General features: G+C 34.7%; 1 protein-coding gene across 5 annotated transcripts in view; it reads left to right on the plus strand.

Moving 5' to 3' along the window:
• WASF1 (WASP family member 1) overlaps positions 1 to 27,927 on the plus strand; it is a 36,887-nt gene that overhangs the window by 2,657 nt on the left and 6,303 nt on the right. For 2 of the 5 annotated variants that reach the window (XM_059700726.1, XM_059700725.1), the window contains exons 2-5: positions 20,681 to 20,841; positions 22,185 to 22,319; positions 25,570 to 25,723; positions 26,759 to 26,903. In XM_059700726.1, the coding sequence (XP_059556709.1) occupies positions 20,709 to 20,841; positions 22,185 to 22,319; positions 25,570 to 25,723; positions 26,759 to 26,903 (567 nt within the window). In that variant the 5' untranslated portion in view covers positions 20,681 to 20,708. Of the gene's footprint in view, positions 1 to 20,680; positions 20,842 to 22,184; positions 22,320 to 25,569; positions 25,724 to 26,758; positions 26,904 to 27,927 lie in introns of those variants that run through there. The other 3 variants (XM_059700728.1, XM_059700729.1, XM_059700727.1) reach the window with 2 other exon arrangements.

Genomic DNA, 27,927 nt, shown 5'->3' on the forward strand with positions numbered 1-27,927 from the left:
ATAAAATTTCTCAAGCATTCAATAAGAAAAGTTTTGGAATTCTTTATTTTCTAATAACAGAATAAATGATGCTTATCATAGTCTGCAGCTGAACGAAAGGAAGCATTTAATATTTAAGATGGAGTTGTAATTATGGTAGCAACCTTTTCCTAATTCATCTAAATTTTATTTTTTGTTCATTTCTCTCTTTGCATTATCATGCATTGAATTACTTGCTACAGGATTTTTTCCTCGTTTTTCTAACTTACGTCTACAAGGATGGGTAGGCTCTAATTTTGCATGATCTAACTGAAAGGTGAGTTTTTTTTTGAAAATGGAAGAAACAACTTAGTTATTTGATACTATGTTAAACACTGTTTACATCTCAGTATATTAAAATAAATGGTTCCCTACCAAAAATAAGTGTTTTCTTTTTGTTTTCGTAATCCTTCCTTTCCAGCTTTTCTTGTATGAGCTTGTTGCCATAACCCTCTAGATAAAATGGAATGCACATAGGCATTGCAGAGGCAGCTGCTTTAAGGTACAGTAATTGTTTTGTGGCACTTGAAAGTGGCGCACATATAATTTGATGGGGTAGGATCAGTTGCTTCCTTAGGAAGTGACCTTGCAGCTTACAAAATGGACACCTTTGTGCCTTGATTTCCTTATATGTAAGTGGTGACAAAATACCCATTTATTCCACTACTAAGTAGAATGCATAAATTCAGTAAAGATGTTTTCGTAATGCTTTTAAAGATTTAAAAAATGTTTTAACTGATGAATGATGAAAAATATTTCAGTGTAAAATTTCATGAAAAAATGTCAGTAGGATTTTTCTTGACTTTTTAGAATGGTTGATTTACATTGCATTTTGCTTTGGAAGGTTATGGCTCTAAATTGAAGAATGTTTCTCATATATCAAGAGTTTTTAATAATTTAATAGGTATTATAGTTAATATCTGTATGTAATATCTAAATATAGGTATGGTTAGTATGGATGAAAAAAGTTATAGTACTTGGTAATAAGCAAGCAGAATATTGATTTGAGTTTGTGAAAAATAAAATCTCCAGAAAATATTAAGGCCTTTTTCATTAAAAACTTGTAGCTGACAAAATCCAAAATGCATAGTTGTGATCATTTGTAAGATATGCTATGGAGCTACTTTATTATTCAGGTTTGTAAATAATTATATATTTAGAACTGAGCATTAAGTTCCTAACTTAAAATGGTCCCTGACAATGTATGACTATCGTATAATACTTTATTCATTTTGCTTTATTTTCAGAATAGTCGAAGGTGCCATTTCCAAATGCTTGATTTTTATTATCACAGTACATAGTAGCTTTTGATTTATTTTCATAGCAAAAACCACTATTAAAATATATTATTAGAGCTCTGCAAAAACAGTGCTTTCAGCTCCTTTGTGAGGCTACTTTATATAGATGAGACTATTCAGTGTCTTCAAAACTACTATTGTATTGGGTTATTTTTTTTTGGAAAATTAATTTGGTTATATTTTTTAGTGTTTTTTAAAAATGACCAACTGAAATTCAGATGTCATTATCACTTGGGTACATACAGTTAACTCAAGGTTTTTTTTTAAGCTTCTTGAGGACAGGAACTGATTTGATGTTTTTTATCATAAATCTAAAGTTGTTTAATACAGTGTGTAGCAGGTTGTAGGGGCTCATTGTTTTTTGTTGTTGAACAGATTAAATGAATGAGTGAAGAATATCCATTGATTTAATGTACTGAGTAGAAATTTTAAAAATAGATTTATCAAACAAATTTTAATTCATGAAACATAAACTTTATCTCAAGAGGAAAGAAAAATGTATTTGGATGTTTTTTGAATTTCCACTTACCTGTTCAGATATAATTCATTTACCCATACATATTTGGAACTAGCTCTAGATATTGTAGAATGTATACATTGTCAACTCTTTATATATGAAATGATAATATTTTTCTTCTTACCTATTATAGCTCTCTACATGAAAATATACACGAAAAGTTTTGTTTTTCCTCAATGAGTATAGAAATGTTTCATTTTTTTTAACTTCGGTTTTCCAGTGAAATATTAATTAAAAGATGTATGTAGATTATATCCTGTGCTAAATGTTAAAAATACCTAACTTTAAAAATAAATGGTCCCTGAGGTGGAGCTTTGTATAAAATGGCACTTTTTCTGAAATGTGTTTTTAGCTTAATCACATTCAGTTTATAATTTTGTATCATTGTGTATTGGTACTTCCTAACTTAAAATGGGATTGATTATACCTTAAAACTTATAAAATGGTTTGTAACTTGGAACTTACTTTCTCATAAATAGGAAACTTAGTTGTTACATGAATAAACAGCCCACCAAAATCCATAATATACCTTAATTAGAGAATTAGGCTAACTAATAATACTAGAGAATTAAAAAACTATAATAATTTGTACAAAGATAATATTGAACATATTGTGTACAACAATACTTCTGTAGAAAAGTCAACTCAGAATCTACCTCAGAATGCTAGGAATACATTTCTCTTGTGTTAGACGTGACAACATTATTAGGCACGTGATCTCTGATACCCACTGGGCATGGAGAAGAGGTCTTCAGAAAGTGGTACAGCCTCACATCTGAAGCAGTGATCAGAATGGGAGAAATTGGAAGCAGCTAGGAACTTCTATGTGATGTTGGACCAGTCATTTTAGTTCTCAAGAAAGGTCTTTCATCTTTCTCAATTGTAAAATGAGGACGTTGAAGTAGATGACCTATGTGGGTCCTTTCAATTACAAATAAAATTCAAAGACACTTAGAAGCTCATTATAACCTTTTCCCCACCCTGAGGGTTCATTTTTTCCTTTCTAGTATTAATGCTTATATGCTTCCTGTTAGGGAATTTTTTCTTTCTGGATCTACCTCTGAAAAGATTGTAGTCTTAATCTTTTTTTCAAATGCCTATTCTTGAAAGTTAGACTTTTTAGGTTTTTCAAAGAGAGTTTTTGTTATGGTGGTCAAAATTGATTTGTTGCTGTTACTAGGAATAGGGAAGTCCAAAGAATGGGTAAATTTTCTTTTTGGGGAGAATGGAGAGTCTTGGATGATGAATTTGATTTTGGATATGTTGAATTTGGGTTAATGAAACATTATCGTATTGCTCTCTGGCACACTCATAGCACAGGACTAAATATTTACAGGGATGTTAGGTTGTATAAGTAATTTAGAGGTGACAGTTCAAGTTTCTGGAAAGAGATGGATTTATGCATAGAATAGAGTGTAGAAAAGAACTGGGATATAACAAAACTGTTAACTTCTGACTTAATAATTACAGAGTGTGAATTAAGGAGAGCCAGGAGAGAATGTCAAGTGTGTGATCAGATATGATATTGGTGTTGCATTCTGATTTGACTGTTCTGTTGGGACTAGGGTTTGAGGTCTAGGGCAGTTCTCCTTTGAAGAGGAATGTGAAATGCTAATGAGGTAGGAAGGGAGGCAAAGGTCTAAAAGTATGTTGATGGTTTTGGAAATAGAGGAGAATAAAAGGATAACAGGAACTTAATAAGGACAAATACATTTTATAATGAGAAATTGGATTGGTAGGATAGAATATGAGGTGTGAAGGGGACAGTTTAGAGACGGAGTTCTGGGAGGTAGGACTTTTAAAGAGTGCAGAGATACTTGATGTGCTTAGCAGTAGAAGGGAAGGGGTTGCTCCTCAATCTTCAGGACTGGAAGCACTGACCGTGGGAGCCTTCAAGACAGATCGATTTGATTCTGAATTGATTTTTCTACAGAATTACTGTTGTACACAATATGTTCAATATTATTTTTATACAAATTATTATCATTTTTTAATTATATGACCAACACATCAATTATGACCACTTTAGAAAGCCTTGCTCTACTCTACATGCTTCTAATTCTAACCCTTGGGTTGGCAGGCAGTGTAGGCCACATCATTTGGGGTAGGAATATTGGTGAGAGAAAAGGGGTCATGCATTACTAGTGAGTGCTTAACTATAAATGTATTCTCCTTCTTACTTGCAAAAATAAGTCTTTTTTATTATGATAGAGTCAGGCAACAGCTGTGTACCCCGTCAGGGTTAATATAATAAAAATCATCATGTTCATTGTCTGTCTAGTCATGGAATTAAATGAAATACAGCACGTCTCTTATATGTATTTATAAAGGACTTAGTTTCATTCATTAGCATTAAAAAGAAAATGTAAATTTCTTTTTTGTAATGTTACACTAAGTACAAAAAGATGACATCAATGACCTGTCATCAGTTGAACATGAATTTTAAAATATAGTAGGGATGGATTTAGGAGTTCTCCAACTAATTTTAAATTCATTATATTTGCTTATTGAAAGCCTGTTATGTGAGAGGTCATGAAACTGCTGGTTAAAATAGTATTTTCTGTAATATCCTTATGGAGTCTTTTTTTAGGGTAAAGTGAGATAATTGCTATAAAAAGACTTTTGAATTAAGTCTACATTAATATAAGATATTACTGTTACACTCTCTTGGGACCAGAACCATAGTTAAGGCCCTGATTTACATTTTAATGAAATTATTTTAGTATCTTAATATTTCTAATGTATGTAATAAATTAGTAGAATAAAAAGTATTTGTTTTGCTATTTATTTAAATTTATAATTTTTAGCCTTTAAGTTATCAGGAATATTGAACTTAAACTAAAGAAAGCTGGTGATAGTCTATTGAAATTTTTCACTTATTTTTCTTTTTAAGTTTTTTGTTTCTATTTGAATCTGTTTTTTTATCTGCAGCTTCCTCCCCAAATAATGGCAGAGATATCTATAATTGACTTTATTTGAGGATGACAGTGAACCCTTAAGTTAGATATAGATGTATAATCTCACTTTAAGAACATTAATATGAAACCATTAATGAAGTGAATATGGATAAAAGTAATAAAAAAAGGTTCAAGCACTAAGTCTTAGAATACTCTAAGGGTTATAGGTTCAGAAGATAAGGAGGAGGTAGAAAGAAAGCCATGAGTTTGAGGTCTTCTAAAAGCCAAATTAAGGAAGTGATTTCAAGGAGTGAACAACTAACTGTGTCAGATGCCGTAAAGAGATTGAGAGAAGAGGCCTGACAATTAACTGCTGGTATAGCAGGTAACTGACCTTGGTAAGATGGTTGGTATAGTGCTGAGAATGAAAGCCTGAATGGAACAGATTTAAGTGAGAATCCTGTGAGAGAAATCAGAGAACTCATTCAAGGACTTCTGCCATAAAGAAGAGCAGAGAAATCAGGATGTCTGTTGGAGGTTTGGGGTAGATAGAGTGGGATGAAGACAGGCTTGTTCTTGTTCATGTTGTTTTGTGTTTTTAAGATGGATGAGATTATAGCATAAGTCTATGCTGATAGTAGTGATCTGATGGGCGGAGGGGGGGACGGACAGTGATGCAGAAGAAAGGATAATTAAATAGCGTTTGAGAACTGGTTTGGAACTCTGGAAAAATTTTTGACTTTGACATAGGCAATTTACAAATGCCTAGTAACCCAACTCATCTACTATTTTATAGTTGTAAATTGTTTTTAGTGATAGGGATAGGAATTGATAAAGTCACATACAGTTTTCCATTGTGATAACTGCATTTATTTTCAAGTCAAAAATAGGATTGTAAATATGTTGACAAAAGAGAAAATCTCATTGATCTACCCATTTCTCCAAACTTGCACTGTTTTAATTTATTGGTCTTCAAGATTTTTTGCATACATATTCCTAGAAACATTTTTGAAAAACCAAACCATACCCTCTTTCACATTGAAGTTGATGTCTAATATTACTATCATAAATTTAAATCATGTATTTTTGGTAATAGCTGGTAGAAAATAAGCATTTTTAGCATGATAAGAGTAATGGAATAAAAAGTTAATCCTATTTGATTAGATGGATTTTTGAGAACTTTTATTGAACTATAATTGCCAAACAATAAATTGTTAGGTAAGTTTTGACTTGTGGGTTCATTCTGAAACCATCATGACAATCAAGATACTGAGCAACCTCCCCCCCTTTCATAGTCTTCCTTTATATTCCCTGTATCCTACCTCTTTCTGCTTTCACCAATCCCAATGTCCATTGTAGGCAACCACTAATCTACTTTCTGTCACTATAGGTTAGTTTGCATTTTCTAGAACTTTATAAATGGAATCATATTGTATGTACTCTTATTTGTTTGGCTTCTTTCACTCAGCATGGTGATTTTTAACTTAACCATGTTGATCCATATATCATTAGTTAATTTTATTGGTGAATACTATTCCAATGTATGAATACTGTTCCAGTGGATAACAATTTGTTATTCATTCATCTGTTGATGAACATTTGGGTGGTTTTTAGGTTTTGGCTATTTCAAATACAGCTGCTATGAGCATTCATGTACAAGTCAATGTTTCGATATATGCTTTCATTTTTCTTGAGTAAATACCTACAAGTGGAATAGTTGGGTCATACAGTAGACATATGTTTAACTTTGTAAGAAAGTACTGAAGTGTTTTTCATAGTGGTCATGTCATTTTATATTTCTACAAGCAAGGTGTGAGTTCAGTTGTTCTACCTCCTTGCTATTCTAATTTTAGCTATTATAGGTTTATAGTAGTATCTCATTGTGGCTTTAATTTGCATTTCCCTAAAGACTAATGAATGATGTCATTAGTCTTTTCTTTTGCCGTTTATATATTTTCTTTTGTGAAGTATCCGTTCAAATCTTTAGCTATTATATATTGGGTTATTTATTTTCTAATTGAATTTTAAGGGTTCTTTATTCTAGATATATGTGCTGTATTATATGTGTGATTTGCAAATATTTTCTCTCAACCTGTAGATTGTCATTTCATTCCCTTAACAATCTTCCAAAAAACAGTAGTTCTTAATTTTGTTGAATTCCAATTTAACATTTTTTTTCTTTTATGGATTGTGCTTTTGGTGTTGTCTAAGAAATTTTTGCCTAACCAAAGGTCACAAAGATTTTCTGGTTTTTTGTTTTTGTTGTTTTTTGTAAACGTTTTATGGTTTTACATTCTACATTTAGGTATGGGACCCATTTGTATATGGTGTGAGGTAAGGATCAAAGTTTTATTTTTTAATATAGATATCCAATTATTGTAGCAATATAAAAAATTATTTCTGTATTAAATTGCCTTTGCACTTATGTCAATGTCTGGACACTTCTCTTCCATTGACTATTTGTCTGTCTTCACGTCAATACTACACTATCTTGAATTATGTAGCTTTATAATAAATACTGAGGTCAGATAGTATAAATTCTCCAATATTCTTTTTCTTTTTCAAAAGGCTATGTATTTCTTCTTGAGTAAGTTTTAGTAGTTGTGTCTTTAAAGGTATTTATCTATTTCATTCATGTTTAATTTATTGGCGTAAGTTGTTTATAATATTCCCTAACTATTCTTTTAATATCTCTAGAATCTATAGTGATATCACTCCTCTCATTCCAGATATTGCCAATTTGTATCCCTTCCTCCTCCCTCCCCTCCCCATTAGCCTGGTTAGTGATTTAGCAGTTTCATTGATGTTCTCAAAGAACCAGCTTTTGGTTTCATTGATTTTTTTTTTCCCCTCCATTATTTTTCTGTTTTCTATTCCATTGATTTCTGCTCTCATCTTTACTATTTCCTCTCTTGCTTATTTTGAGTTAAATTTGCTCTATTTTTTTCTATTGAAGTGAAAGTAGTTGAGGCCATTCATTTGAGATCTTTCTTTTCTAATATAGACATTTTAGTGTTATATATTTCCCTCTATGTGCTGCTTTAGCTGCTTTTCTCAAATTTTGATTTTTTTTCTAGTTCACTCAGTGCAAAATAACTTTTAATTTTTAAAAATTTATTCCTTGACTTGGGGCTATTTACAAAATAATGTTTCCTAGTTCTTAGATGTGTAGGAATTGTCCAGATATCTTTCTGTTATTTCTAATTATATTGTGGATAGAAAACATAACTTTTAAATTTATTCTGACTTGCTTTATGGCACAGAATAAGGACTTTCTTGGTAAACTTGAAAACATATGTGTATGCTGATGTTTGGGGATGGGATGTTCTATAAAATTCAGTGAGGTCAAGTTGGTTTATAGTGTTCTTCAAGACCTCTATGTGCTTATTGATTTTCTGCCTACTTGGTTCAATTATTGCAGTACTAGAGAGGGTGAAATTTCTGCCTATACCTGTGGACTTTCCTGGGGGTTTTTTTCTTGCAGTTTTATTTTTACTTTATTTTGAAGCTCTTTATAAAGTGCGTAAACATTTTAGATTATTACATCTTTTTGATGGATTGACTCATTTATTATTATGATGATCCTATTTATCTCTGCTTATATTCTTTCTTTAAAATCTACTTTGTCTAATTAGTTAATATAGTCACTCAATCTTTTTCCCTTAGCATGATATATCTTTTCCCATCCTTTTACTTTTAACCAATTTATGTCTAAAGCAGATTTTTTATAGGCAACATGTGGATGAGTCTCATTATTTTTCCCATTCTAACAGTCTTCCTTTTAATTGGCATGTTCAGATCCTTTATAATTAATGAGATTATTGATATGGTAGAGTTTAAACCTACCATTTTCCTACTTGTTTTCTTTTTTACCTTAATGTTCATCAGTTCCTTTTATTTCCTTTTTTGTCTTTTAGATTTAGTAGGGGTTTGTTTGTTTGTTTGGTCTTTTTAAAATTCTTTATTGTTTAAATTATTACACATGAATCCTTTTTTCTCCATTGATCATTCCCCATTTGTCCCGTCCCCCCTTCAAACCCCCCCCCCCCCATTGACTGTGTCCATGGGTTATGCTTATATGCTACATACAAGTCCTTTGGTTGATCTCTCCCCCCCTTCCCCTACTTCCCCTTGAGGTTGGATGGTCTGTTCCATGCTTCTATGTCTCTGGATTTATTTTAGTTCATTGGTTTATGTTGTTCATTATATTCCACATATGAGTGAGATCATGTGATACTTATCTTTTTCCCACTGGCTTATTTCGCTTAGCATAATGCTCTCCAGTTCCATCCATGCTGTTGCAAATGGTAAGAGTTCCTATTCTTTTACAGTAGCGTGGTATTCCATTGTGTAGATGTACCACAGGTTTTTAATCCACTCATCTGCTGATGGGCACTTAAATGACCTAAATAGACCCCTTACGAAAGAGGACATATAAAAGGCCAACAGACATGAAAACAAGCTCAAAGTCACTAATCACCTGAGAGATGCAAATCAAAATGACAATGAGGTACCATCTCACACCTATCAGAATGGCTATCATCAACAAATCAACAAACAACAAGTGCTGTTGAGGATGCGGAGAAAAATGAGCCCTTGTACACTGGCTGGTGGGAATGCAGACTGGTGCGGCCACTGTGGAGAACAGAATGGAATTTCCTCAAAAAATTGAAAATAGATCTCCCATTTGACCCAGTGATCCCACTGCTAGGAATATAGCCCAAGAAACCAGAAATACCAATCAGAAAGGATATATGCACCCCCATGTTCATAGCAGCACAATTTACCATAGCTAAGATTTGGAAACAGCCTAGTAGGTTTTTTTTACGATTCCATTTTGTCTCCTTCGTTGGCTTAATAGCTGTAACTGCTTGTGAAATTTTAGTGTTTGCTTTAGAGCATATAGCTATTTATTCTAATATTAATTCACAAATTAATTTATCCAGCTTTCAGTTTAAGGACTTAACATTTGCCACTTTGGGCTCATACTCATTTGGACATTGGAGTCATATCCACCTTGATTCCAAGCCCAGCCATGCTATTTGTGTAGTGTAGGATTGCTTACACTTTCTATCTTACTCTTGTTTATAAAATGGAGTTAAACTCTTCATAGTTTTTGTGTGAGATAGACAGCATTTAGGTACCTAACAACACAGTAAACGCTATAGTTGGTACCTACTTGAAAAAATTATTTTATGAATATCTCTTATGGATTCTATCTTTACATCATTCTACTTCTCTAGCCAACCTAATTAAAACACTTATTACTTTTTTAGATTAGTTGATGGTCTGCTACTCTTTTGCCTTTCCCAGTTTGAATGAATCCTCCCATCCAGTTAATCTTTTTTCTAATCATCAATCATATCACATCATTTTTCTATTTAAAACTATTTTCACCTGCTGCTCACTTTCAAGATTAAGGACAAATTCTTCATCCTGACAAGCAATGTAGCCTATTGTATCTGTTTTCAACTTGTTTTTCCATTCTTTATTTTCACTACTTTTCTACTTTTACTCTATATAGTTCAGTCAAACTGCATTTCTCTTTCCCATATATGTAATATAGTGTCCTGTCTCTGACTTTGTTGTTGCTGTTTTATGTCTGTGAAAAGTTTTGTATTTCTGGAAATTACCTTTTGTACCAGTGTTCACCTGTCACCATCCTTTGCATCTTTGAAGGCTCTCATCAAATAGTACCTATTTCATGAAGTGTTTCCTAGTATTTAGCTGGTTGTGGTCTTTCTATTCATTATATTTCTACAATGACCTGTGCTTTTCTTATATCACTGGCCTTATTCTCTTTTGGGTTATACAGGGCCAAATTCCTTAATCTGTAGTTCTGAAGTCCAGAAGTCAAGTCAGTGGTTGCTTGCAGACATGGGCCGAGGGAGGGATTCCAAAGGGGCACAGAAACTAGGGGTGACTGTGGTGGTTTTACAGTGTTAAATTGTGTTAAAATTGTTTTAAAACTGATCAAACTTTAATGTGCAGTCTGTTAAATTCTGTTGCTGCTCAATGAATTACCACAAATAATAGCAGATTAAAACAACTATGAATTACCTCAGTTTTGTAGCTCAGGAATCTGGGTGGGCATAGCTGGTTTTCTGTTTAGGGTTGCACAAGGCTGAAATCAATGGATCTGCTGGGCTGCATTCCTTTCTGGAGGCTTTGGGGGGAAATCAGCTCCCAAGCTCATTCAAGTTAGCAGAATCCAGTTCCTTGCATTTTTAGAATTGAAGTTACTGTTTTATTCCTAGCTGTCAGCCAAGGGTTGCTTTTAAGTTCCTAGAGGCCACTCTTAGGTCCTTTCCAAATGGCCCCTCCATCTTCAAGCCAGCAATGACATAGAGAATCATGAGTTGAATCTCTGACTTCGTCTGTTTTCTCTGTAGAAGCCACTCTGCTTTTAAAGGGTTCGTGTGATTAAACGCGTGCATATAATTGAGATCAGCCATATTATGTCTTCAAAATCTTTCCTAACACGTCATATAATTTTAGTAGCACTAGGGGCTGAGATCTGGGGGCCATCTTTGAATTCTGCCTATCACATGCAGTATATTGTGCTTCCGTTATACCTTAATAAAGTTTATACATATTTTTCTAAAAATAAGACAACAATAATGACAAATGTTTGCAAAGGAATGATTGTGAGATGTAGATTTATTTTCCTCACTGATTTGATTTAGCATAGCATTTCTGTGTTCTAAGTCAGGGAATAGAATTAAAATAGTAATATACCTCGCACCTTTTCTATATTTGTATTTTCTTTCACCTGCAATGAGAGGCAACAGTAGAAAGGTGAGGATGTAATTAAGAATCAAAAAGAATAGAAAATAGGTGATTTTGTAAGATTCTTCATAAGTCCTTGGCTCAAAAATTGTGATTAATAAATATTGTGGCTTAATGTATATCTACAAATCTAAACTTAATATTTTAAAATTCCTATTTATTAAACTTATACAATTGATGAATTAGTGTAGCTGTGTATTTTATTGATCCTGTTATTTAGACCAAAGTTGGAAGTCTTAAATTTACAGAATTCTTACATTACAGAATGTAAGGAATACTGTTTCTGTAGCATGGAAGAGGTTTTATCTACTCATCATTTACTTTCCAGAAAGGATTAAATCAAGAATTACAAACTTAATCTTTTATTGTAATTATTTATTATGTAATGGCTACATGTTTTAGAAACTTAAAAAATGTGATAGACAAGACGCAACTTTGGAATAAAATGTGGTTTGTCTTGATTGTGTCATCTCACTCGATCATGGTGTATTATCCTTTTAGTGTGCTGTAGAATTTTGTTTGATAGTATTTTGATGAGAATTTTTGCATCTATGTTCATCAGGCCTGTGGTTTTCTTGTATTGTCCTTATCTGGCTTTGGTGTCAGGGTTTGCTAGCTTCATAAAATGAGTTTGGGAATGTTCCCTCTTCTATTTTAAAAAAATATATTTTATTGATTTTTTTATAGAGAGGAAGGGAAGAGGGATAGAGAGTTAGGAACATCAATGAGAGAGAAACATCGATCAGCTGCCTCCTAAACACCCCCCACTGGGGATATGCCCGCAACAAAGGTACATGCCCTTGACTGGAATTGAACCTGGGACCCTTGAGTCTGCAGGCTGATGATCTCTATCCACTGAGCCAAACCGAGCCAAACCGGTTAGGGCTTCCATTTTTTTTAAAGAAGAGTTTGAGGAAGATTGGTTTTCTTATTTAAATGTTTAGTAAAGAGTTTGAGAAGAATTGGTATTAATTCTTCTTTGGAAGTTAATAGAACTTATCAGTGAAAGTCTGGTCCTGGGATTTTCTTCATAATTAAATAGTTGCTTTAGGAAGGTATGTGTGTATGTGTGTCCTCTGTACTCAGTAACCCAAAGAAAATTTCTTTTTGTCTCCTTACAGCTTATTGTCTTGTTCTTTTTTCCCTTATCAATCAACTATTGAACATCTTCTGTTGTTTAGATCTTGGAAACACAAGCTGAGTAAAGCAAGATTTTTGCCCTCTAGGAGCTCTCGCTTGAACATAAACATACAATACAAAAGAGTGTAATTGTTAGCATTTAGGTAGATGCATATATAGGTCAAGGTCTTCTACATAGAATAGATGGTTACATCTGCCTAGGAGATTCAGTAATGCTTCAGAAAAGAGGTAATACTTGAGTCTAGTCTTGAACAATTAAGTATTCTCTGTGAGGATAAGAAAGGGAAAGGCATGCTAGAAGAACACCATGAGAAAAGGCATGACTGTACAACAGCAAGGTGTGTTCAGAGTGATTTGAGTGAGGCAGAAGGAGTGTTGTGAGAAATGCGCCAGGGGACATGCGGAGGGGCTAAATTCTAGAGAACTTGGTATAGCCTCAGTGCAAGGAGTCATTGAAGGTTTTTTTTGTTGTTGAGTGAAGCTGACTGTCAATAAGCATCTATATCAGTAAAGTTATAAAGAGAGCAGCATATTAAACCCACTGAAAGCAGAGGAAAGAAATAATAAACCATTAGTAATGAAGTAGCAAGCAATCTAAACTAATAAAAGAGAAAAATGGTAATTGGCGTACGACGATACCCTTTTCATTGGCTAATCAGGGCTGTATGCAAATTAACTGCCAACTATGATTGGCACTTAACTGCCAACAAGATGGCGGTTAATTTGCATATGTAGGCACAATGCAGGGAGGCGAAAGGGAAAGCAGGAAGAAGCCCCCTGCCACTGACAGTGATCAGAAACCCAGGGGGGAGCTAAGAGCTGGGGGGCAGGGCAAAGGCGGCCCTGGGGCCGCCTTTGCCCTGCCCCCCAGCCATGATCTGAGAATCAGGCGCCTTTGCCGCCCTGGCCAGTGATAGCAGGAAGTAGGGGTGGAGCCAGCGATGGGAGCTGGACACGGTCGAAGCTGGCAGTCCCGGGAGCTAGGGGTCCCTTGCCTGGGCCTAAAGCGGAGCTCACGATCGCGGGGCCACTGCAGCTGCGGGTCCCCGCTGCCCGAGCCGGACACCTCGGCCAGAGGCGTTAGGCTTGGGCAGGGGCGGAGCCTGCAACCGCGGGGAGCTGGGGGTCCCCTGCCCAGGCCTGACACCTCTGCCGGAGGCCTCAGGCCTGGTCAAGGGGCCGATCCGGTGATTGGTGATCGGAGGGTGATGAGGGCCAACTCCTCTGGCCGTGGCATCAGGCCTGGGCGGGGGGCTGAGCCGGGGATTCGGGGGATATGATGGTCCCCTTGCCCAGGCCTGAAGCCTGGGTCAGAGGCGTCAGGCTTGGGTGGGGGGTGGAGCAAGCGATCAGAGGGAGATGGGGGTCCCCTGCCCAGGCATGATTCCTGGGCCAGAGGCCTCAGGCCTGGGCGGGGGCCAGAGCCAGTGATCGGGGGGAGATGGGGGTCCCCTGTCCAAGCCTGACACCTCTGGCGGAGGCGTCAGGCCTGGGCAAGGGGCCAATCAGGTGATCAGAGGGTGATGGGGGTCTACGCCTCTGGCTGAGGCATCAGGCCTGGGCAAGGGGCAGAGCCAGCAATTGGAGGGGTCTGGGGGTCCCCTGCCCAGGCCTGATGCCTGGGCCAGAGGCATCAGGCCTGGGCTTGGGGCAGAACCAGTGATGGGGGGAAATGAGGGTCCCCTGCCCAGGCCTGACACCTCTGTCAGAGGCATCAGGCCTGGGCAAGGGGTCGATCCTGCAATTTGAGGGTGATGGGGGTCAACGCCTGAGGGCTCCCAGTATGTGAGAGGGGGCAGGCTGGGCTGAGGGACACTCCCCCACACACACACACACACACACCCAGTGCACGAATTTCGTGCACCGGGCCCCTAGTGTACAATAATGAAATTCAGTAAAGCCAAAAATTGGTTCTCTAAAAAGACTAATAAAAGTGATGACCCCTTTATGATAAAGGAAAATAGAGGATTCATAATTAATCAGTATAATAAATGAAATCAATGTAATAAATGAAAAAATACTTTGTAACTTCATAATCCCAGGAAAATTATAAGAATTTGATGTCAATAAATGTAAAACTTCAGATGGAATAGGTAAATTCCTAGAAATTCAGATTAGCAAAAATTAAAAAATTGAGAATCTCAAAAAGTCTATGACAAAGAAAATTCATAATATTAAACCTTCCCACAAAGAAAACTTGAGGCTAAATTGTTTCATAAGTGAACTATACCATACATTTAAGAAAAAAATAATGCATTTCTTATACAAATTACTCCAAAGTATAGTGAAAGGGAACATATTCCAACTTGTTTTATTAGGCCAGCATAACCTTACTATAAAGCAAACTAAAAAACTTCTCAAGATATTACACGAAAGGAAAATAATGGAGCAATTTCTCTCATGAATATAAATGCAAAATTTCTAACATAGTAACAAACCAAAACCAAATCCAGTAGTACATAAAAAAGATGTAATCTCCCTATTTTGAGGCCAGCTGATTAAACTTAATTATCTATATCTGCTACCTTAATTTCCCTTTGCCCTGTAATATAATCACAGATTCTGGGGATTGGAAAGTGGATAGCTTTGGAGGGCCATTATTCTGCCTATCACATCCATCTCAACCAAGCTGGGTTTATTCCAAGGAATGCAAAGTTCTTTAACATAAAAAAAAACCACCACCAATGTAGTTTATCACATTAATAATAAAAGAAATTTACATGATCCTCATAATAGATATAGGAAAACATTTGATAAAATCAACATTCATGATAAAACAAAATCTGAGCAAACTAGAAATATATAGGAATGTCCTTAATCTGTTAAAAGATGTCTACACAACAAAGCAACATAAAACCCGATAGCAGACATTTTGTGAAATGTTGAAGGCTTTCCTTTGGTTTAGGAAAAATACAAGAATGCTTGTTATCATTACCTCTATTTCACATTGTGAAAGGTTCCAGCTAGTAATGAAGAAGAAATGAAACAGATCAGAAAGGAGGAAATAATCATTATTCAAATATGATAGATTATATACATTTTAAAAATCCAAAATAATTACAGATAGGTTAGTAGAGATTAGAAAAGTATCTGGATATAAGGTCTGTTCAAAAATCAATTTGTATAAAATGGATACATATGTAATACCCTTTGTAATACTTTAAGCAATAAAAAAAAATCAATTTGTGTGTGTGTGTGTGTGTGTGTGTATAATAAAGAGAAAATAAAACACAAAATATACCATTTCCAGTATTTAAAAAAAATTCACATATATACCAGCAGATCTAATAAAGGATGTATAAGACTTCTTCCTTAAAACTATAAAACATTAAGAGACATTTTTAAATAGCTGAAATAATTGGGGAGATAACAATATATTCATGAATAGGAAGATAGTGTTGTATAGCTATCAGTACTCCCTAATATGATCTATAGATTTAGTACAATTCCAATAAAATTCCCAATGGTGTGTGTGTGTGTATAATTTGATAATCTGACTCTAAAATTAAATAATAAAAAATAAAATTCACATGGAAACACAAAGGGCCAAGAATAAACGCATTTTTTAAGAACAAGATAAGAGAGCTTGCCCCATTGGATATCAAAACTTATTCTGAAGCTCCTTTAAGATAGTGGGTCATTAGCCCTGGCTGGTATGGCTCAGTTGCTTGGGCATCATCCCATACTGAAAGGTTGCTGGTTTGACTTCTGGTCAGGGCACATGCCCTAGTTGTGGGCTCAGTCCCTTTGTTTCTCCCTTTCCCTTCTTCTCTCTCAAAATCAATTTTTTAAAAATTTAAAAGATAGCATGTCATTAGCTCAAGGTAGACAGACCAATGGAATACTATAGGGCTTCAAAATGGATGTAAAAATAGATAAAAACTTCATTTATGACAAAAGTGCCACAGTAGAGCCATAGAGAATACCCTTTTCAATAAGTGATGCTGAAGTAATATATAAGAAAGTTGACTGCTGCCTCACACCATTTACAAAAATTAATTCCACATCAATTATAGGTTGAAAGTACAAGGCAAAACAAAGCTAAGAGATATGGAATATCATATATGTGATCTTGTAGAAAATGATTTTAAAACCTATGCTTTCATATTTTGAAAAAGGATGGATAAATTCCACCATATTGAGTGTAAAAACCTGTTCATTAAAAGACATTAAGAGAGTGAAATAGCAAGTGACACAAGAGAAGATAAGTTGCGCCCTAGCTGGTTTAGCTCAGTGGATAGAGCGTCAACCTGCAAACTAAAGGGTCCTGGGTTCAATTCTGGTCAAGGGCACATGCCCGGGTTGCAGGCGCTATCTCCAGTGTGGGGCCTGCAGGAGGCAGCTAATTAATGATTCTCTTTCATAATTGGTGTTTCTATTTCTCCCTCTCCCTCTCTGATATAAAGAAAAGATAGTCGCATCAAAGATAACACCTTTGAATGGCTCATATCTACTGTTTCCATAAATTAGCCCTAACAACAAATGATAAATAGAAAGTGGGCTAGAGAATTGAATAGGCATTTCTCAGAGAAAAATCCAGTAAGATCAATAAACATGAAAAGGCACTTAAATTCATTTGTAATTGGGAAAATTAAAACTACAATAAGTTATCACTACATACAAGAATAGGTAGAATTTAAAAATGGACAGTATCAAGTGCTGTGAGGATGTGGAGCAGCAGCAGCCTCGTACTCAGCTGGAAGGAGTGTACAGTGATACAGTCACTTCTGGAACAGTGACATCATAATGGGCTCAAGTTGGAAACAACTCACATCAACATTAGAAGGAGTAAATGTGGTGTCATCATATCGTGGACTATTTATTACACAAAACTAAAAGTGAACATCCTGTATACAAAGCAACATGAATGAATGATACGAATACAATGTTGAATGAAAAGGGCAAGACATAAAATAATAATACTTATTTGATTCTACTTACATAAGCTTCAAAAAGCAAACAAAACTGTAATATTTAGAGTTATCTGCTTAAGTATAAAGAACAAGGAAATGCTTATAAAAGTCAGAATAATGGTTATTTGGGAAAGAAGTGTGATTGAGAAGGGGCCAGAGTGGGAGGGTTCTGGGGTCCTGGCTGTGTCTCATTTCTTCTGTGGGGTTGCATGAGTGTTTGCTGAAATCATTAAAATGTACAATTTTGTATACTGTTTTGTGTTTTATATTGTAGAATTTAAAAAATTTTTTAATGTAGAGAGAATAATGAACAAACAGGTCAGAGGAGACAAATTTCATACGAAAGTTTGTTTTTAAAGAATGTTGATAAGTAACACTTTAGTACAATTAGATTTATCTAAAACTTTTCACTTGGTAGCCATTAAAGCTCAGTAAGTAATAAATTACTTCCTTCAGTAACCATTGTTTACCAGAGGTAAATATAGGCAGTCCTCTCTTTGCATGATAGAGTGGGACCCCCCCCCCCACAAAAATGACCATACAAACTAAAACCATGCAAAAATTAGTTTAGTAGTCAATGGGGAAAATTACTGTTGTTCCATGGTCTTTTAAAAAAGTTGTCAAAACATTAAACTCTGCTATGTTGGTTATAAATGTATAGAGAAATAATAAAAAACTTTAATTTAGTCTAATGTAATATAAAACATTAGAAACAGAATTAAAGTGCTTTATTTGTAAAAAATTTATCAAGAGTACTTTGAACGGTGCTTTCTTTGCCTTTTATAACAGAACAGCTAGCAGAGCGAGCATCTTTTCTGCGCCTTGGCAAGTTGTCTTACTCCTTTCTACTAAATGTAGACCAGCTTTCAACATTTTGTTCTTTGCACTTTCAATGTGGTGAAATATCTCCGAGTCCCATTTAATGTGAAGTTGTTTTCTGGCATCATTTCCTCTTGGACATCTTTTTGTCAGAACTACTTTCCCTGATTATGTCAATAAGTTTGACTTCATTAATTCCTTTGACTACATATCTAGAGCAGGGGGTCCTCAAACTTTTTAAACTGGGGGCCAGTTCACTGTCCCTCAGAACATTGGAGGGCCGGACTATAGTTTTAAGAAAAAACTATGAACAAATTCCTATGCACACTGCACATATCTTATTTTGAAGTAAAAAAACAAGCCGAAACCGGTTTGGCTCAGTGGATAGAGCGTCGGCCTGCGGACTGAAAGGTCCCAGGTTCGATTCCGGTCAAGGGCATGTACCTGGGTTGCGGGCACATCCCCAGTGGGAGATGTGCAGGAGGCAGCTGATCGATGTTTCTCTCTCATCGATGTTTCTAACTTTCTATCTCTCTCCCTTCCTCTCTGTGAAAAATCAATAAAATATATTAAAAAAACAAAAAAAACAAAAACAAAATGGGAACAAATACAATATTTGTATTTGCATGTGGCCCCCGGGCCGTAGTTTGAGGACCCCTGATCTAGAGTCTCAAATAGAGGCAGTGGCAACATTTTTATAATCAGTTATTTCTTCTGTTCTACTGACATTCAATTTTAATTTCATTATTTTTAACATTATCATTTTTTGTTTCTTTGCTGCACTTTTATCTTTGTTGGCCATTTCCCTTTCAATTACCCATTTTGTAAAATTTCACATGGTTATCCCAGCTATATGCTTTGCTGTCCATAGGCTGATTGAAAAGCAGATGAAGAATAACCAATCACCAATCGCTTTGAAAAGAAGTGACTTAATTAGTCACTGATGATGATGTACATCTCTTATTAGCATAGCAATGTGTGGACTCAATTCCTGCAAAATAGTTGTATTTATGCAGTTATAGTTAATGTACTGTGGTGAGTGAAATTGGAACTAGGTGGATGGGGGACTTGTATGACCATTGAAATGTCTGCATATGGAAAGCCTGGGAAGTGAGGACTGACTGAAATTCAAAAAGGTTGAACTCTGATTTATTAGTTTGACGGTGTATGGCTACTTGGACTAGTTGATCTCTGAGCTATTGAACACCTGATACATTTTACACGTCTATGTAAGTGATGTCCGAACCTATAGAGAATTTTTATGAGTTTATTTGAGTCAAACTGATGGAAATTGCCAAGAAGCAAAATCTCAATGGATAGAGAAAATGCTCCAGAGAATGGCAGTTTTGCAGCTTATTTTATACATTACAGTCTGAGGAGGAGACACAAGGCTGGGAGGTTACATGTAATCCATTGGTGGTAGATTAATAAGGAAGAAGCAAAGTGGGGGGAATCTCTGAGATTGGATAGAGTAAAATGGAGAAACACTTCTTTTATGTTGATGAGTATAGGATAGTTAACAATGAACACACAGCACATAGAGTTGGTTTGGGGGCAACAAGGTAACAGTGAGTTGTTGTGTGGTCTCTGCTGTGGTGGATTTTGCCCTGAGGAGTCTGGAAAAAGGGGAGTACTCTGACATTCCAAATGTGTTATCTTGGATCCAAAAAGACAATAGAAAGGCTCAGTTAAGGTAAAGATTGACTTTTGTCAAGGAAAATACAGGCCTAGGACATGACCACCCACCATGACTCACTTTTAGTTAGAAAGTTTTCATTTCAGATCATGCTATGGTTACTTTAGGTCTCTGTGGTTTGTAGGGCCTGCCATGCAGGCCTCCCCTGAGCTTGTTAGGTTTAGTATGTGGCCCCCTTTTCTTCCACATATGGAAATGCAGATTTGATACTAACTTTCCAGCTTCTTTAATCCTTTTAGGCACTTATTTAGGGAGAACCTTTCATACCAATTCTGTAGAACAAAATCCCTAGTTGTAATAAGTAAAGTCAACAGTTTTAGGAGTGTAGTAGTGATGGTGATTATGAAATCACTGTGAAGCAACTGACTTTGAAAGCAAGGGTTTTCCCCCCACCCCAATGTTTTATATAATGTTGACATTCTAACAGTTGAAGATGAAAGGTTGACAAATGGAGTATGATTCATTTAGTCAGGTGATTCTATTTTCATTGTCTTGTACTGGCAGATATTTTATTACTAAATGTGAAAGATAAGGTCTTGCTCTGTGTTGGTTCCAGGTGAATAATGTTCACTTGCTGTTTGATCTTTCTACAGGTGAACTGGCACGGAGGTTGAGCTCAACATGCCATTAGTGAAAAGAAATATCGATCCTAGGCACTTGTGCCACACAGCACTGCCCAGAGGCATTAAGAATGAACTAGAATGTGTAACCAATATTTCCTTGGCAAATATAATTAGACAACTAAGTAGCCTAAGTAAGTATTTTTATATCAATTAAAACTATTACTTCCAAACCAGAATATTATGCTTTAGAGTATTAAGATGTTCTTGTGATTAATTGAGGGTGAGAGGGAGATATTAGGTGAAAATACAGTGTTATCCTGAAAAAAGTTGTCATTTTAAGTAAAATTAATGAGCTTTAAAATAATCTCTTCTGTGTGTTTCCTCTGGGAAAGAGAAATAAGGACAGAATCTTTAGGAACATAATCACATGATGGATAAGAATTGCTGAGGTTGTTTTTAAAATATGATTTTATCTATGAAAGGTAGAGCCAGAATTATATTTCTGCTTGTTATTGCTATTTACTTTTTAGAGGCTTAAACTGTTCTGAGATACTAGTGTCTCTCTTTACATATATTTTATTAGCCTAGGGAAATATTTTTAATTATCAAATATCTACAGGTGAAAAGTAGGGGGTAGGCACTAAGTGGATTGGTTAGTCAAATTTGAGTTGTTTAAAAGATATTAGGATACAGTCAAGAGTCTGATATGCAGGATGATGTGAAAATAGCAAGTGAACCTGGCCTCTGACAGACAAGAGGCAAGCGGATTGGCCAGCTAATAAAAGGCAATGGACAGGACTTGTAGGGGAGGAGGAGGTAGGCAGTGTGTTCCCATTATAAGATTACAGAACAGAGCTACTAGGTGAAGGAATTAAATTTAGAATAGTGGGAAATTATTTAATATTAGAAAATTGAAAAGTAAATCCAGGCTGTCTTTTGAATTGAAGGATTAGCTTTTTATCAAGACATTTATATTTCATTTTAAAGATAAAACAAGGTGTTCTTGGCCTAGAAATATTCTCTAAATGGTCTTAGATTTATCTTCACATTTCTACCCTCCCACATAGATTGTCCCCACAGGCAGGATTGGCTCTTCTTTTCTTTTCCTTTTAGCCTTTTTTTTTTTTTTTAATTTTTACAATTGAGTACTTAGCACAAGATAAAAAGAGGTTGTTAATCTAATTTGGTTCAAGTGAGAGGGTTTGAACATACACACATGTAGCTAGAACAACATAAAAATGCCAAATTTATCAGGACAGCACCTTTAAATATTAAATTGTTGGGTATTTATCTCTGATCACATTTCAGTAGTTCTTAACCTTCCTAGTGCCGCGACCCTTTAATACAGTTCCTCATGTTGTGGTGACCCCCAACCATAAAATTATTTTCGTTGCTACTTCATAACTGTAATTTTGCTACTGTTATGAATCGTAATGTAAATATCTGATATGCAGGATGTATTTTCATTGTTCGTGACCCACAGGTTGAGAACCGCTGCATTAAATTATGTGGTATATGCTTCATTTTTGTTTAGGTAAATATGCTGAAGATATATTTGGAGAATTATTCAATGAAGCACATAGTTTTTCCTTCAGAGTTAACTCACTGCAAGAACGTGTGGACCGTTTATCTGTTAGTGTTACACAGCTTGACCCTAAAGAAGAAGAATGTAAGTTTATTTATATTTTTTCTTTCACATATATTTTAGGTTAGGTGAGATAAGTGAAATATTTAAGAACAGAATTAAAAATGAATTTATTACAAATCTTTTCTGTACATGTAATAATTGTGGATCAGCTATAAATGCCATTAGCATGACTTTCCTGGTTTCATTTCTACTTTTTTTTTTTATCTCTTCTTTTTATATACTAAACTAACTCAAGTTTTTGACATAAGAATAACTTAGCCAGATTTTTCCTCCATTCTCTATCTTTCCTTACTTACAATTTATTTGTATACATTTGCCTCAGAAATAAAAATTATTTTAAATTTACTTGAAATTCCCAGTAAATTGAAATTGATTCTATAAAACTGTAATTTTTTTAAATATGCTATTTATGTGTACATATATTAGATTGCTAAAATCTGATCTAGTTATTTGAATGTTACTTCCCACTTTAATGATTTCAAAAAACCCCACACAAATTGCTAGTATGTAGGACAAAAATGTTCTATACTGAGTATTAAACGAGGGATATCAGGCAAAAAGAAAGTAAATAGATAATAACAAAAAAAACAAACACACAAAACCCCACATTGCAGGCTAAACTAATGTTAGAAACTTAGTGATAAAACAACATTTCATGCCTTGATAGAATACATTGAATGTTGATGTTTCTCAAACTCCTTCCTGTTTGTTTGTTTTTTAACATATAGAAATGGAACTATTAAGGACATAATTTTCACTTATCCTGGAGTTATTTAATATGAATGTCTTATAACTGTTTCTTCAAAAAATGTTTTTTTGTTGAATAACATTTTTAGTATTTAAGAGATCTAAACTTGAACAATAAGTTGTATTAAAAGATATCACTGGACAAAAGCAAAAAACAAAATGTAATAATGGATGTCTTAGTGATTAAACCAACATGTTTGACATAACCTAATTTAATGTCTTAATGAGAGGCAAATACTATGCTAAGTTTCTACTGCTTTCAAAAATATAAACGCATATGTCTGGTTGTGAACAAAAACAAAACAGCACTTTTAAAAAATGTTTTTATTGATTTTTAAAGAGAGAGGGTGGGAGAGGGATATATATAGAGAAATATCAATGAAATTGAAACATCAATCGGCTGCCTCTTGCATGCTCCCTACTGAGGATCGAGCCCACAACCCAGAAATGTGCTCTGACCAGAAATCAAATCGGGGACCTCTTGGTTCATGAGTTGATGTTCAACCAATGAGCCACACTGGCTGGACACCTTTTTTTTTTTTTTTACAGTTTTATTGAGATATATTTCATACACCCTACAATGAGCCCATCTAAAGTTAAATTGTATAGTTCAGTGGACTTTAGCATATTCAGAGTTATGCAACTATCACTACAATCAATTTTAGAGCATTGCATCATTCCATAAAGAAATCCTAGACCCATTAGTAGTCATTCTCCATCTCCCCTTCTTCCCAGCATGTTGCAATCATTAATCTGTTTTTTGTCTCTATGGATTGGCCTGTTCTAGACATTTCATATGAGTGGGATCATACAATACGAGGTCTTTTGTAACTGGCTTCTTTCACTTAGCGTAATATTTTCAGTATCTATTCATGTAGAATGTATTTGCATTTCCCTGATGACTAACGATGTTGAGCATCTTTTCATAGGCTATATGCCATTTAGAGATAAGACACTCAGCAAAAAGTGGTAAAGCTTGGATTTAAAACCAGGGTTTAAATGACTTATCAGCAACTTGTATATCATTTTTTTGAAAAATGTCTACTCAGATCCTTTTACCAGCTTTAAATTGGCTTATTTTTCTTTTTATTATTGGGTTATAAGAATTCTATGTATATTCTAGATCCAAGAACCTTGTCAGATAATACGATATGCAAATATTTCTCCTATTCTGTGAGTTGTTTTTCTTGTTATCCTTTAAAGCATATAGTCATATTTCTTGAAATTCTTAAAATTATTGCTAGTAGTGAAGAAATGTTTTATGGCTGTATTTGAAATATATCATTTATATACAAAATTTCTTTTTTAAATAACTTAAACATTTAATATGCCATCTAATAATACAGAGATACATAGGCACTTCTTATATTAATGGAAATAAAAATTAATATTTATTTTCAGTACTGCTAAATTTTAACAAAATCTTAGCACTCCTATTAAAATTGAAAATGAAAATACAGATACCAATAAATAACTTAAGATGTGTTTAAGTTATTTATAGGTATTTAAGCGAGACAAAAAGTCTAGCGTGCCCTGGCGGGGTTGCTCAGTTGGTTAGAGTAGCCTTCCGTACACCAAAAAAAGGTTTGGGGTTCGATTCCTGGTCAGGGCTCATGCCTAGTTTGCAAGCTCAATCCCCAGTTGGGGCATCTATGGGAGGCAGCTAGTCAGTGTTTCTCTCTCCAATTGATGTTTCTCTCTCTTTCTCTCTCTCTCTCTCTCTCTCCCCCTCTCTCTTTCTCTCAAACCAATGGGCATATATCCTCAGGTGAGGATTAAAAAAAAAAAATAGCTTGCTAACAACTATCAGAATTGTTTATAATTTCCTTTAAAATTATGTGGAGCATTGTTTGAATTGAGAATCTAAAAGCTGAACTATTTAATAGAAATTGTTTTGGGGATATTGGATTGAAGGGATTTTCAGTTGTTTAACCTAGATTTTTTAACTCAGTTCGAACAAAATAACATTATGAATATAATACGAAATTGTAGAGTGTAATATCAATATTTTTTGTTCTTTAAATTACCATTAAATACATTGTTGACCTCTTATAGAGAGGTCAACAGAGTATTTAGCCCAGACTGCTACTGATAACTAAGTAATTCCTTCAGTGTTATTGGTATAAGCTAAATAAAACTAAAAAAGGGTGATGGGGAAAGGGGGTTATAGAAAAAAAGAAGAAGAGAATGTGTGTTGGTGGGGGTAAGTAGAGAAAAGAAAGAGGTGTATTTGTTGGGCAATATATATATGCTTTAGGTGTCATTAGAGCATTCTGATCCTTAGAAATCAAAGGTTGTATTAAAACCCATCTGACTGGGGAAATTAGGCACACAATGAAATGGGATATAATGATAGGACATTTAAAATACAGTTCCTGATTCATAAGCCACTACAGTTACAACCTCCTGAGCCATGCTGACTTTTAAACAAATATAGTATGTGAATTTATTCTTACGTTAAATCATCTTGGGAAAATAAACAAATACATTGTTGATTTTTTTTTTTTTTTTTTTTTTTTTTTAGTGTCTTTGCAAGATATAACAATGAGAAAGGCTTTCCGAAGTTCTACAATTCAAGATCAGCAGCTTTTCGACCGCAAGAGTTTGCCTATTCCGTTACAGGAGACATATGATGTTTGTGAGCAGCCTCCACCTCTCAATATACTCACTCCTTATAGGTCAGTAGGCTAATCAGTAAGAAGGCTGGTTATTTATCTCAGACTTCACACTCAGATAGGTAGCACTCTACCTATAAATGCTAAACCCCCAAACATTCTTTATTTTACTGAGCTATACAGTAAATCTACCACTTTAGAAAACGTTTGTTTATTCACTGAGTTCCCAGAGTTCTGGCATACAAAAGATAAGGCTAGTTCAAGGGAAATGTTTTTATGAGTATTGATAATAAAAGCCAGTGGCAAACGTAGTACTATGAAGGGCCAAGGAGTTGTTATTGTCGTTTAGATTTCATTTCTAATCAGATGGAAAAATAACTCAGAATTCTACCAAAAATGTTATTTTTGCTTGTCTAATCTCTTGATCTATGTGCATTAAATTTACATAATGAGTATGAAGTACAATGTATTTTAAATAAAATCTAGAATCACTATTTAGCCTCTTTTTTTTGAAGTTCTTCACATGATTTGCTAAATAGGTAATTTAAGATTCATAACAAATATCCTGAATAAAATGTTATTCAGATAGTTATTTGAAACTCTTTGTCAGTATGCAAGGCATTTGGATATAAATAACTGTTTTACTATAAGAATGACTATTACGTGATATTTTTGGGGTTTGGTAAGATAATAAGTAAATGAGAGTATTGGCAGAAAACCTGTGTAATTTCTCTATTATAAATGATATGATTGTCCTTTCAAGCTTTTCTCTTTGGCAGAACCATTTCTAATTATTGGAATTTCTCAAAGCACTTTTAGAAAATGGTATTCACCAGAAGTTAGGAATGAAAATTGTCCAGCTGTACTTTAAATTATTAACACCAGCTTTGAAAAACATCTAGTTTTCCATTGTTCTTAGTTTCTTATCTGACTTGTGAGAAATGTTCTGTTGGTGCAGTATTCTAATTTATTTTGCCACTATTTTTACACATGCTATATTTTATTCATGTAGGAGAAAAAAACATTTCAGTGAAACTATCTTTATTCTGATTCCTAAGTCTTACTAATACACATTTTAATTGATATTTTATATTTCAGAGATGATGGTAAAGAAGGTTTGAAGTTTTATACCAATCCTTCATATTTCTTTGATTTATGGAAAGAAAAAATGTTACAAGATACAGAGGATAAGAGGAAGGAAAAGAGGAAGCAGAAGGTATTACAAGAGATTCAAAAAATTGAAGTTTTCGAGTATTTGTGTTTTATTGCACATATGGAACTTTATTAGTCCTGTACTTTGACATTTTTCTTTTATTGGGTCCAAGTAATCAACTGAAGTCTTTATAATCACGAAGAAAGTTCACACTCTAATCTGAGCAGATTAGATCACTGAAATTATACATAGACAGACTTGATTAGGTTATTGTAAGATTATGTGATAAGTGCCATAGTTGAGGTGGGCACAGAAAAGCACTTGATTTAAACAGAGAACAGGGTTGGTAAACACTTCCAACAAAGCTTATAATGTATCTCAAACAACAAATAGGAATTAAGTGGACCAGGGAAGAGAAGGGCATTCTAGTAAGAAGGAACAAAGGAATGTTGTGCAAATATTGGTAAAGCGGATTAAGCTAATATTTTTAACCATAGGGCATATCCTAAATGTTTTGAAAATGTTATTATACTCTCACTAAATTCCTGTTATCTGTCTACTATGTTTTCATTTTCCATATTTTGATAAAATTCACTTGGATTTGCTTTATTCCATGTTAATGATAACTAGAAATACAAAAGGAGGAAGCAATGTTGAATTTAGATAGAATTATGAAGGAGGCAAAGTCTATCTTCATCACCCCTGTTTCTCCTATAACTCTCTCTATTCTCCCCACCCCCACCCCCAGTTCCCCATAATGCATTCCTGTTATCTTTTTCACCAGACAGTATTCCAGTGTTCTAGCTAGAGTTTGAAAACTGGTGACTGGCAGCCCAGATTACACCTGCAAGCAGGGTTTTGTTTGACAACCACAGTGCTTTAAAATTTTTGGAACTGAAATGCCTTAAGTAGACAGGCCTATCTAATTTACTGCCTTCCCCATCTTATACCCTACTCTCCATTTATGTATGTTATCTGCTTCCCTTTGGGCATCTGACTTTGTTGTACCTACTCTAGACCTTTCTTTGCTCTTCTCCACAGTTTAAATCACTTCTTGTTTTATTTTCCAAATACCCTGTTTTCCATTGAGTGAAAGTTATAATGGGTTAACTGG

Source organism: Myotis daubentonii, chromosome 6, assembly GCF_963259705.1.
Source record: "Myotis daubentonii chromosome 6, mMyoDau2.1, whole genome shotgun sequence".
Classification (NCBI taxonomy): domain Eukaryota; kingdom Metazoa; phylum Chordata; class Mammalia; order Chiroptera; family Vespertilionidae; genus Myotis; species Myotis daubentonii.